This window comes from Equus quagga, chromosome 7 (assembly GCF_021613505.1).
Source record: "Equus quagga isolate Etosha38 chromosome 7, UCLA_HA_Equagga_1.0, whole genome shotgun sequence".
NCBI classification, from domain to species: domain Eukaryota; kingdom Metazoa; phylum Chordata; class Mammalia; order Perissodactyla; family Equidae; genus Equus; species Equus quagga.
Window position 1 is genome coordinate 21,154,879 of NC_060273.1, and position 13,540 is coordinate 21,168,418.

The following is a 13,540-nucleotide window of genomic DNA, read 5'->3' on the forward strand; positions in this document are numbered from 1 at the left end:
TTCAATATATCTATTAAATCAAGCTATTAATTGTATTATTTAATCTGGTGATTATGTGTGTCCCAATATGGTTCCAGACTACCTATATCAAACTCTCCTGGGCTTCTTATTAAAATGTGAGTTCTCACACCCACTAAAAGGTAGAGACCTGGGTTTGGAGGGGTGGAATCTGCATTTTTAATAAGGCTCCCAGGAAACTCTTATGCTCATTAACAAACCACTTCAATAGATACCTACTTAACTTTTGCCTATTTACCTGGTTGATTTCTGTGAATTTGTTGATTTTCCCTTATATTTCTCTGGTTTTGCTTCATGTTTCAAATCTCTGTCATTGTGTGCATATAGAGTCAAGACATTTTCTGATATATTGTACCTTTTATCCATATGAATATATCATATGGATATATGATATATCTTTGTCCCACTTAAAGCACTGGTTGGGTCTTTTCGATCTAAAGGCTTATGTCTTCTTTTAGCACTGGAAAATGTTCATTTATTCTTGTTATTATTATTTTCCATTGTTTCTGTTCTATCCTCTGGAGCTTCTGTTGGACAAATGTTGGCCAAGATCTGTCCTTCAAGTCTCCTAATTTTTCTTTCATATTTTTCTATTTGTCTTTTTATACTGTATTCTTGTAAAATTTTGGCTTGAATTTCTAGCACACTTAATCACCTTTTTGTTCTTTCTTCTATTTAGTTTATCTTTTTTAAAAATGTTAATGATAAAATTAAAACTTTTAAGATTTCTAGTTGTTTCATTTTCACAGATGAAATGTCCCCTTAAATTTCTCCAGAGATATAATTTTCAGTATTCTAAAGTCTTCCTCTATTTTCTCTATTAACTCTTTTTCATTGGATATTAGTTCTTTTGTTAATTAAATTTGGTGCCACTCTTTCCGAGTTGATTTTCCACAAACATTTGGTCATTCTTGGTTGTCTGCTCATCTCTATATTTGAGAATCCCACTTCCTCTGCCTCTTCTATTTGATGTGACCTGACCCTGGTGATTATGGGGTTGGGGCACAGAATGCTCTCGGAAGCCGTCGAGGCAGAGCACGTGAACTTAACCACTCGGCCACGGGGCTGGCCCCTGCTTTTACTTCTTCATTCATGTGATCTCTGCTCTCTGTCTTTTAGGAACTCCCCAAATTTCTAGTCATCTGGCAGCATTCTTTGTTGTTTGGTCTCTATCCCCCGTCCCTGTCCAGTTTCCTTCTATTGGTCCTTCCGCCAGCCCCTGCTCTGGGCAGGCTCAGCTGAGGCAGGCATGGCACGCTGATGCCAAGGGCTTTACCCAGGGCCTCACAGACAGGAAATGGTTGGCGGGCTTCAGTGAGCTTCTGCTCCCTGAGTCTGGGCTCCATCTCTTACATCTTTCTCTTATATCCCTAAGTCATGGATGGCTTTTTTCTTCATAATAATGGACATTAAAGACTGAGTTCCAAGGTACTTCATAAGTAAATTTAGCTTTGAGTGGAAATTAATAAAAGAAAATCCAAGGTTGAATGGGGGCAGTAAGGAAGTATCAGAAAACTGAAAATATTACATAGATATTTGAAGCTCAGGCATAACTCAAATTTTCTTAGCCATAGTTTCATCAGAATTGATGTAGGGGAATGCCATTTTAAAAATACACAGCATGGAGGGGGGCTGGCCCCGTGGCCTAGTGGTTAAGTTCGCATGCTCCGCTGCAGGCGGCCCAGTGTTTTGTTGGTTCGAATCCTGGGCGCGGACATGACACCGCTCATCAAACCACGCTGAGGCAGCATCCCACATGCCACAACTAGAAGGACCCACAACGAAGAATATACAACTATGTACCGGGGGGCTTTGGGGAGAAAAAGGAAAAAAATAAATTTTAAAAAATCTTTAAAAAAAAAAAAAAATACACAGCATGGACCTTCAAGTTAGGGCTCAAGTCACTTTATTCTGGGAAGTTTGTGATCTAGGAGCCACCAGGCATGGGCTGGTAAGCCTTGGGTTTGGGTTTTTGACACTCATTACACTTGTAATTTCTTAGGGAATGGCTGTCTTTGCTGTCAGATTATAAACTCCGGGAGAACAGGGACTCTGTCTTCTTCATCACTCTATCCCTAGCACTTAGCAATCAGACTTGCTTCTGGGGACAAATATATTCAACAATAAATATTTGTTGAATAAATGAATGAATCAAAAGAAGAACACATTAGTCAATTAGCCCCTCAATGCACAGTAAAAATCCTGTCTGGGCCAGGCAAGTTAATATAAATGTGTAAAATGGCTCATATAAGGCAATAGGAGTTAGTGGAAATTATTGCAGCTAATAGTGCGTGCCAGACAAAAGGCATTCAAATCCCAGTCTTACAGAACTGCTAACCAAATGGCAGGCATTATTAGGGGTTGGCAGGGAGCAGGGGGGTTGGCTGCACATCAGTGACCTCTGCCCTGGAGATTGCTGCTTCCTCTTGAGGACCATCTTAAAGTATCCATTGTGGCTTCGTGGTCTGAACGTCTGATCTTCTTGTAGACAAAATCAATAGGGTCTGAGAAATAAAGAAGAATATGCTGTCATCTGAATTTTAAATTTTCTATAAAAATGAGACCTCTGTTAAAGCAATCACAAAACACTAATTCCTGGCGATTATCTCATTGCATCTGTTCAACAACTTGTCAGGGTACATTTTCCCATTAGAGGTAGGCTTGTGGCTCAGAGACTTGCTCGGGGACACAGGGCAGCTGGAGTCAGGCCCAGAACCCAGGCCCAGAGCTTAGACCAGGCTGTTCCCCTGTCTAAGTGTGGTTAGAGGTTAATGCTTCATCCACTAACACTTAGCACACACTTTAACATCTTTAGTGGCCTCAAGGCAGCTTTGCGTTGAAAGCTCTTTCGGGCGGCTTTCATCAGTTCCGCAAGCCCATGGACAATCGCGGAGCACCTGACTTTCGTCCCCCCTAGAGACCACTTGCTTCCAAAGCACTGGTGCCACGCAGGGAGTAAACGTGGGCACATGGCGAAGAGCCTGGTCTTTGGAATCAACAGCCCTTCTTCCAAACTGGCTCTGCCGTTGCTACCCCTGTGACCTTGGGCTGGTCCTTAGGTGCCCTGAGCCTATAAGATAAGGATACCCACCGGGGTAGTGAGAGGCTGCAATGAGATAAGGTGCATAGAGAGGTTGGCTTGGTGCCCAATAATAGCAAAAGCTTCGTAATTGGTAGCTGCTGCTGCTACTGTTGATGTTATAGTTATTGTTCCTATTAGCGCAAACATTTCATGTTTTATGGTCTCTGGTTTCACTCTTTTTCCTAGGCCAGCAGAAGGAGGCAGATCAGGCATGTAAGGTACTAACTCACTGCCTCTCAACCCCCTGCTGCACCTTAGTCCGTGGTCCAGCATCCATCTCTCCTTCCACCTCCTCCCCAGCTCTTCAACAAGGCAGCCAATTTGTGTGCAGTCCCATTGTCTTTTCTCCATCTGCAGTGTTTGCAGCCTGGCCTCCAAGCACAGGGCTTTCTGTTGAAAGGGCTTGGACTTAACATTTTAAACACTGAACATTGAAATTGCGTATAACATGGTTTTTAAAGCAAAGCTATAAAGTAAGTTTTCACAGAGAAATTTCTGGATGACAGCTTCAAAGCAACCAGTAGACCCCACCCAGCATGGCTTCCCTTTGAGGTGTCCGCAGGTTGGCTTTCAAAGCAACCAACCCAAGGCCCTCATCTTTCCAGATGGAAAGATTTTGAACGGCTTTCTTAAGGAAGTGTTGCTGCTTAGTCTCACCTCTCTTTGCCCCTAGAACAGATGGTCTTAGATCATGAGGGCATTACAAGGGCCTGGATTCCTACAGTTTGCTCACCCAATGTGAGCAAATGTATTATTTCCCTTTGTGAAGAAGATACTAGCCAGACAGAATCTAGGCTTCCTTTTTTTATATATTTTGTAAATATAATTGTGGCATTTAAATTTGCATTAATTTAACAGAAGAAAAACCAAACTGAAACAGGAGGAATTACTGAAATTCAAATTTCTTTATCACAAAAGATATTTCTTAAGTATCTTATCAGTTTAATAAATTACAAAAAAATATTAAAAGGTTGGAGTTGCCATTTTTAAAAACTGTTTCCATTTAAGATACATTTGAATAGACTATCTGCTATGGAAAATGAGGCCAGGGGTGCACCCACATTGCCTGCCCTCTTCTGGTTTCATTCTGGCCCATAACTGGAATGTGCACAATTGTCTGGTACTTATTTGGTCTCTAAATGGCTTCAGTGTTCCGCATTAGACCTTTCAGCACGGCTTCTCCAGGTCTGTGTTCTTTATTTGGATTTCACCCTTCATTGTTTGGACTTTGTCATCTGAGAGGTTTTTTCTGAGAAGGGCTTGTGGGTGCTCTATTCCCTGAGTTTCTTGCTGTTGAGATTGGTGGCCTGCTGTTTTTAAATCTAGACCACTTGACTGGATACACTAGGTTCGACAGACGCTGCTCCATCACCTCCCGGCCTCCAGCTGCTGTTCGCTGCTTTCTCAGTCACTCTTCTGGGGACGAGCTGTGTTCCAGGCTAGAGATCAGGGATTTCCAAACAACTGCTTGTCTGAAAGAGTCCTCCACACCACTGTCTGTACCACTCCTGTGGGGAATTTATTTGAAGGAGTGGGGGACAGGATTTAAACATAAATGTAAATGTATCACTTTTTGCTAATTACAAAGTTGGAAACATGCTTATAAGAAAAAAATAGGGGCTGGCCCCGTGGCCGAGTGGTTAAGTTCGTGCGCTCCGCTTCAGCAGCCCAGGGTTTCACTGGTTCGGATCCTGGGCACAGACATGGCACTGCTCATCAGGCCATGCTGAGGTGGCATCCCGCATGCCACAGCTAGAAGGACCCACAACTAAAAATATATAACTAGGTACTGGGGCTCTTGGGGAGAAACGGGGGGTGGGGGGAAATTAAATAAATAAATAAAGCAAAGCAGAAAAGAAGGTCACCATAATGCTACTCCCAGAGAGAACATTGTTAATAGTTTGGTGTTTATTTTTCCAGACTTTTTATATGTATTTGAATGTATATGTGCATACACACATCCATAGAAATTAATCATTGTTTTTAAAATTGGGTTTATACTGTATGTACATTTTTCGATGTGCTTCTTTTTTGCTTAAACATATACTTGCTATCTTTCTGAATAAGTGCACACAATCTACTTCATTCTCTAAAAGGGCTGCCTGAGGCTCCGTCGACGCCTGTTTTTAGTAATTTAACCCATCTCCTATTGGTGAACATTTGGATCATTCTGTGTTATAAACGATGCCTCAATGATCTTTGTCTACTTAAGACTGGAAGATAAATTCCTAGAAGGCTGGGTCGGAGGGTGTGCACATTGTTAATTTCTAGTCAACCATTTCTGTCATCTCTGCCTCCAAAATACATCTCAGAATGCATCTCCTGTCCCCACCTCTACTGCCACCTTCATCTTTCACCTGCTGCTGCAGCTGCAGCTATTTGCCCTGTTTCCTCTCGGGCTCCGCTTCTCAAAAGCCACTTGGTATTCGAGAGCCATAGCGATCTTTAAAGACAGAGATCAGACGGTGTTGTATCTGTTATATCTCTGCACCCTTCAGTGGCCTGTCGTGCATAAAACAAAACCAGACTCTGCCACTGGCCTACAGAGCCCCGCCCCGCGTGGCCCCTCGTCTGGTGTGCACTGCCCTCCAGCCATTGCTGCCTCCTGGCCTTTGCCTCCCTGCTCCTCTTGCCTGACACACTGTGCCCCAGAGACTCACTGGCGGTTCTTCATCACCCAGCCTTCCCTGACCAGTTTTCATTGGGGGCTCCTTCAGCCACTCACTGGAGTGTCACCGTGTCCCCTCAGCCAGGCAGGCTCTTGCCTTCACAGTCCTGGCCACATCTGAAATGCCCTATTTTTCTTTGTGCACCAGTTGTCTGAGGCCTTGCCATCTGCTCCCCACCCTTACCTCAGCTCTTAGCACAGCGCCCTTAGCACGCCTGCATGTATGAATAAATTAATTATGGTGGTTACCACATCATCCTCCCCATTGGCTAGACCATGACAGAATGCAAGAGACTTTGTTTTGCACTTGAATATCTAGAAGGAGCAGGGAGTAGGGGTTGAGGGCAGCAAATCACAGCTCTACCACTTAATCACTATGACAAGTTGGACCAGCTTAAATGCTCTTGGCCTCAGTTCTCCAATTTTGGGGACTCCCAAAATTCAGTCACTTAAAATGTAGGGTTGCAACATTGTGAAGGTAATGAAGAGGCTGGAGGGAGCCCACTTAGCTGACCATGGGTTCAAGAATCCTAATGCCCCATCCAAATCCTTCCTGGGACAGCTGTGGTCAGTGGCTCCACTCTGCCTTAGACATCAGTAGGGATGATTCTGGGCTCTGGAACTGACGCTAGAAATCTCTCAGCTAACGGACAGCCATTTTATCATTTGATCCACAATCAATGGGCAAGAATACCGGGGATGCAGAGAGAGGGATTTTCCCACTGTCTTCTCCCCTAGCCCTGCCTCCACCTCTGCAGAACATAGGAACATGACCCCATTTGAGAGTGGGGCTTGGACCGAGAACAGGAGCCGATAGCCTATCCTGTTTTAATGAAGTTCATGTTATCACAGGGTTTTACTCCATCTATCTATCTTGCAGGGTTATTGTGAGGATCAAATGAGAGGAGTTGAAAATGTTTTGTAAAATATAGAGTAATATTCCAGTGTAAAGGGTTACTGCTTGTACAGTCACTGAAATTGCTGTTCAACAGCAGGCCACCCAGGAACTCCTGTTTCCCTGGGGAGGAGCAGTAAATCTGTCGACCCTCAACTGCCCACCACAGGCTGATTTTGAAGATATGAGCCAGGACCTCAGTCTGGCTTCCATGAAGGTTGTATGGACTGTCTCAATACACTCAATTAGAAGACCTTGTTATCTGTGAAAATGCCGTTGGTGAATCGGTGCTCACTCTAATGCAGGGTTTCTCAACCTCACCCATCTTGACATTTGGATCAGATGATTCTTTCTTGTGGGGAGCTGTCCTGTGCATTCTAGGATGTTTAGCAGCATACCTGGCCTCTACCTACAAGATGCCACTAACACTGTCTTCCCCCAATTGTGACCAAAAACATCTCCAGTTATTGCCAGATACCCCTGGGGGCAAAATCCTCCTCAGTTCAGGCCACTATTTTAAGAAAACAATCTTTGAGGCAGGGATTTGTTAATCCATGTTTATGGATGTCAAAATGCAGATCAGAGGAGTTAGGTAACTTGCTAAGGGTCACATCCCTAAGGTCACCTCCAAGGCATGTGGGTGCTCTCCACTCCTGCTTACAGCCACTACCCAGCCACTGACATAATTTACTCATTTAGCAAATATTGTCAAGCAACTACTGTGTTCCAGGCAGTGTTCTAGCTGCTCAATAAATATCTCGATACTTGGTAGTGAACAGAGAGGGACAAAGAGAATGTAAAAGATAAACAGCTATATTAGTGTCCTATTGCTGCCATAACAACGTACCACAAACTTAGTGCTTTATTTTACAGTTCTGGAAGTCAGAAATCCAAATTCAGTTTCACTGGTCTAAAATCAAGACGTCAGTGACCTGTGTTCCTTCTGGAGGCTCTAGAAGAGAATCCATTTTCTTGCCTATTCCAGTTGCTGGGGGCCGCCTGCATTCTGGGCTTGTGGCCCTTTCCTCCTTCTTCCAAGCCAGCAGTGTAGCATTTTCTCTCCTCCCTGACCTCTGCTTCCAATCCTTGTATCTTCTCTTTCTATCTCTGATCTTCCTGCCTCCCTCTTACCAGGACCCTTGTGATTACATTAGGCCCACCTGGATAATCCAGGCTAATCTCCCCATCTCAAAATCCTTAACTTAATTACATCTATAAAGTCCCTTTGCCATGTAAGATAACATATTCACAGGTCCCAGGAATTAGAATGTGGATACCTTTGGGGGCCATTTATTCAGCCTACGACAGTCTGCCCTCTGGTCCCCAAAGATTCACGTCCATCCAACATGGAAAATACATCCATCCCATCCCAAGGTTTCATAAGTGTATCAACTCAAGTCCAAAATACGATCTAAGTCTCATCTGCTCAAAACTCCCAAATCTCATCATCCATATCATCTAAATTAGGTATGGGTGAGACTCTGGGTATAACCCATCTTAGGGCAAAATTCCTCTCCATCCGTGGATTTGTGGAACTAGAAAACAAGTTATTTGCTCCCAAATACAGTGGTGGGTCAGGCACAGGATAACAGCTATAGACATTCCCCTTACAATAGGGAGAAAATGAAGGGAAAAAAAGAAGTCACCAAACCCAAGCAATTGTGAAATTCAACTGGGCAAACTCCATAAGGTTTCAAGGCGTGGGAGTAATTCTGTGGCTCAGGGCTCGACCCTCTGGGCCCGTGGCTCCACCCTCGGAGTCATCCTTCTTTCATGAAGGGTAGCATGTATTTACAGCTAATTAGTCTTATCCACCTGTTTCCTGCCTATAGAATTCTGGGAGTTAGACAACCTTCTTTTATTTTGTCCTTTCTCTCTCCCATTCAGTCTGAGCGGACAGCGTTTCTGCTGATCTGAGATTCTCAGAAACTATGTGGATTGTCTTTAGGATTCACTCCATTAGACAAGAGGCTTGCCCGCAAATCTCTTCTGGATAATGCCATCTCTATTCCGCTTCTGCTGAGACGTCTAAGGGGATCCATGAGTCACATATCTAACCTCTTCAAACAGCCCTCGGCGTGACTGAATACTCTAAACTTTGGGTCCTTCTGAGGTACTAGCAAAAGGTCGTCCAGCCACACCCTTGGTTTTCTCTCTAGAGCATGCTTTCGGACAGCGAGTCTCCTAATTTTAGCATCTTTTGCAGTCTGGATAGGCTGAGAGTTTCCCAAATCATCAAATCGCAGTTCCTTTCTACTCAACAGTTCCGCCCTCAGTCTGTCTCTTTCCTCTCACATTTTACTCTAAGCAGCAAGAAGAAACCAGACTGCGTCTTCAACATTTGACTTGGAAATCTCTTAGGCTGAATATCCTAGTGCATCGTCCACACGTTCCACTTACCGCATCCCCGTAGGACACAGTTCAGGGAAGATTCTGCCGCTGCATAACAGGATTCCCTCTCCACCAGTTTCCAGTAACATGTTCCTTGCTTCTTGAGCCCTCACCAGCAGCACCTTTAATGTCCGTATTTCTATCGTTCTTTTTTTAGGGTGATTTCTCTGAGATGGTCAAAGTTTTCTACACAGTGCTTCTCGCTTCTTCGTGAAGCCTCACTGATTCACAGGGTCCAGGGGTTAGGACTTGGGCATCTTTGGGGAGTCATCATTCAGCCTACCACAACTGTTCAGTTTGTTGGCCAACCACCAGACCTTTATTGACCGCTTCTCATTTTCTCAGACCACATTAGATCCTTTGAGGGCTATAGGGGTAGTACAGCCATGCTGACCAAACAGACTGGTTCACCCAGATGGTCCAGTTTATGCTTTTGTCCTAGTGTAAATGTAGCAGTGCCCTGTTCCGCTTTCAAAAGAATCCTGGCTTCAGTGATAAACTTCCTAGTCACTATAAGTATAGATCGTAATGCTTGGCCTTAAAATGGTAGATCTACAATCTCGTGCAGACAAAACACATATTAAAAAATTATCAAGCAGTTATAGTGAAGTGCTAAATGTTATGACATTTAGGTGCTTCTAAACATCCTTCAGTACACAGCACAGCCCCCCGTAAGTATCTGCCAGCCATTTCATCATCCGGAATTTCAGAGTCATTTGGAATTTCATGTTCAAAGTGTGGTCCCTGGAGCAGCAGCATCAGCATCACCTTTAATTCTTGGGTCCCATCCAGGACCCGTGAATCAGAAACTCTAGGAATGGGACCCCCACAATCCATTTTAACAAGCCCCCAGATCAAAACCTCTGTTACACACACACACATACACACATTCTTCATGGCACCCCAGGCGTGTGAACACCACCGTTAATACTATAAATACTGCTCTGTCTGGAGAGTTACTCGTTTGTCCCTGCCCTTTGTTTTCACATCTTCAAAGTGGTGACAACACATGGGTTGAGATGATTTTGTAAATGTTAGTTTTGTGGGAATAGCTCTTTGATTCTAGTGATCTATTTTCACATGAGGTTTTTCTCAAAGTGACATATTTCGTTTTTCACTTCTCTTCTTGACTTTTGGCAGGAGCTAAGAAAAAGCCTGGAACTTAGTGTAAATGTACAAAGGAAACAAAAGGACTGTTGCAGTGATGAATATGACTCTATCGAAGAAGACGTACTCTCTGAGCCCAAACCCGAGGACCATCCCGGAGATGACCCCTCTCTTTCCAGTGGCAACTCAGCGCAGAAGGATGTTCCTAAGAACCAGGAGACAGAAGGATGCCCTCCCCAGGGCCTAGATGCCCTTGTGGTACTGGAATTTAACCCAGCTTCCAAAAGTGAGCTCTGTCTTATGTGGCATTTCTTTGCCTTTGATATCTCTGGAATTAATAGTAAGACTTAAATTTCCAGCAGTACTTTGAATTCAGCTTTGGGTGGACTGTCTCACAGGCCGGGGAGGTGTATCAGTCAGGTCTCTACAAGAGGCAAGCTCCCAAAGGCCTACAAATGACCCTGGAGTTCCAGATGGGAAATGCCTGGCAGACAGTTGTTGGGCACTATCCTGTGCATTGTAGGATGTTTAGCAGCGTCTGCATGCCAACTGGCCAGTGCAAACTGGCTTGAGCAAAAGGGACTATCTATTGGCTTGGATAACCAAGGAGGCCAGGGCTGTAGCAAGACTCATTTCTCTCCTCTCTTCTGCCCTTCCTTTACCTTCTCCTTCCTGTCCTCCCTCTCATCTCTGCCTTCCTTTGTCTTGGTACCTGTCTCAGATAGGCTCTCCACATACAGACACAGAATTGAGATATCAGCTTTGCAATCCCATAAGAAAGTGGCTTTCTCTTCCTAAAAGCTCCAGCGTGAGTACCAGGCCTAGCTCTTGAGCCCATATTAGGCCACATCTCTGGACTAGTCACTGTGTCTCTGACTGGCCAGGTCCAACCAATAGGACTATACATGTGGATATTGTCACCCAAACCACACAGACTGATCGTGGTTTCCAAAGGAAAATCAAGGTGAATCTGAAGAAGGAGGAAAGCGTACTGGGTAGGCAGAAGTAGCAGCTGTCCTCTAAAGGAGGTTTTTTCAGAAAAGACCCTGGAAAGTAGAGTAAACAAAACAGTTTGTAGGGGGCAGGGGAGCCCCTACCTGCTACAGGCCTTGTCCCCTGATCCCGAGCTTCGCCTCAGGCTGGCTTGGCCTCTACTTGCGCCTCCCTCCATTCTAAGCGCATTCTTCTCAGAGTTGAGTGTGCCATATTTTCTGAACCAAATATCAAGACCAGCCAGCTGGGAAGCATGAGTGAACCTAAGGAGAGAGAAATGAGGGAATGCCTGAAGGCAGGCAGTGTATCGTCTGCTTGGGCTGCTGTGACAGAATGCCACAGACCAGGGGTGGCTTAAAAACAACAGAAATTTGCTGTCTCAGAGTTCTGGGGGCTGGAAGGCCAATCAGGGTGTCTGCAGGTGGTCTGCTCTGAGGCCTCTCTCCTTGGCTTGCCCATGGGCATCTTGTCCCTGTGTCCTCACGTGGTCTTCCCTCTGTGTGTCCTCCTTTGCTCTTATAAGGACTCCAGTCTAACTGGATTAGGACCCACCCTAAGGGCCTCATTTTCCCTTACCTACCTCTTTAAAGACCCTATCTCCAAATACAGTCATGTTCTGAGGTGCTGGGGTTTGGACTTGAACACATGAGTTTTGGGGGGACATATAACAGGCCACCCTGGAAAATCCACACCCAATGGTTGATGTCTCCAGAGAAGAGAACCTTTGTCCCTGAAACCTGCTCTCACCATGTTCTCTCTCACCTCCAACCCCTGGCTTGGCCTGTTTCCTCTGCCTAGATCACCACACTTCCTTTCCTCTCCACTCTGAACCCTCAAAGCTGCCTCCCTGCTTTCCCCCAAGACTCAGCTCCGCGGCTGCTTCCTCCGAGAAGCCTTCTCTGTATTCCCAGCACAGCCAGGGAGGTTGGTGTCTCGTCTGCTCCTATAGTGTCATCATGGTGCTGGTCTCAATGACCCCACTTGTCTTTCTCCCCATGTGGCCTGTGTTCTCTGCCAGGGCACTGGCCAGCTGTTACCCTCCGCTGCCTCCCTAGCATGCAGCACTCCCCTGGCACGTTCGAGCTGCTCAGGGTATCTTTGTCAAATAAATGAAGGAGCTATGCCACCTGCTAAAGTGTCTGGTGGTAAGGGCAATGTTAATATGTGTCTGCAGGGGTGCAGTGGATTGTGTTTTCTCCAAGAGGTGGGGAGGGAGTGGGGGGCTGCAAGGAGGTTGATGGAAGAGCCCCTGCCCTGGAAACAGTGGCGATGGGGGGGGCATGACAGTCACTTCCAGGTGTGAAGGCCCAGGGCCACCAGAGGAGGGCAGTTGGACCCCAGGCACAGTTGAGAGTGATACTGGGGTACAAAGCGGAAAGAGAGAACTTCACTTGCTTGACATTTTACAATTTTTACCAGTTAGATTGCTTGGCAGGCGCTGCGTTGACCATGGTGGTTCGTGCCGCCAGCAGGGCTGCCCGCTCCCTAGCAAGCGCAAAGAGCGGTGGCAGGCGTGCCTCCGACTGCCCCTCTCATTGGCCCCTTTCATCTGTGCCTCTGGCCGGCTGCTTTCGCCCCAGCAGGAGACAGACTCCCACCGAGCAGAGCAGGCGGGGCCGGGGGCCAGTTGAAAGGTCTCCTCAGACCCAGCGGGCGTTGGAGTTCTGAACCGATCCTGAGCATTCACTCAAGACCAGTTGGCAGTGATGGAAGAGATGTGCTTGGTTCTGGGCTGTGCATTCATTCACTCACGGGGCACATATCATGCCCCAGCCACTGTGCTGGGACAAGATGGGCCTGGCCCTTCTCCTCCACTTAATCCTGGCAGGGAAAACAGACAGTAGGCACATAAACACTTAGATAACAACAATGGCCAACATTTATTAAGTTTTTGTGTGTGTGTGGCCCTGAGCTAACATCTCTGCCAGTCTTCCTCTATTTCATGTGGGACACCACCACAGCACGGCTTAACAAGTGGTGCTAGGTCTGTGCCTGGGATCTGAACCTGCATACCCCAGGCCACCAAAGTGAAGCATGTGAACTTAACCACTACATCACCAGGCCAGCCCCTGTTGAGTTTTTATTAACAAGTCCTAAGCACTATTCCAAGGGCTTTCCATATAGTCCCTCATTTAATCCTCACCACAACCTCAAGGGAGTCCTGTCATTGTACTTGTTTTACAGATGAGGAAACTGAAGCACAGAGAGGTCAGATAACTTGCCCAAGGTCACACAGCTAGGAAGGAACAGAGTGGGATCGAATATCTAGCAGTCTGAGCCCAGAGCCTGAGCTCTTAATCCCCAGGCTAAATAAATAAACCAGATAAAGTTAAAAAGCAATAGTTGGGCTTTGAGATGCCAATAAGTATCCCCACCCTCCTCTGTT

The 13,540-nt window shown here is 45.7% G+C and overlaps 1 protein-coding gene across 3 annotated transcripts in view; it reads left to right on the forward strand.

Moving 5' to 3' along the window:
- The window catches only part of KATNIP (katanin interacting protein), a 201,222-nt gene that overhangs the window by 90,508 nt on the left and 97,174 nt on the right, over positions 1 to 13,540 (forward strand). For all 3 annotated transcript variants that reach the window (XM_046666914.1, XM_046666915.1, XM_046666916.1), the window contains one exon: positions 10,195 to 10,447. In XM_046666914.1, the coding sequence (XP_046522870.1) occupies positions 10,195 to 10,447 (253 nt within the window). The remainder of the gene's footprint in view (positions 1 to 10,194; positions 10,448 to 13,540) is intronic.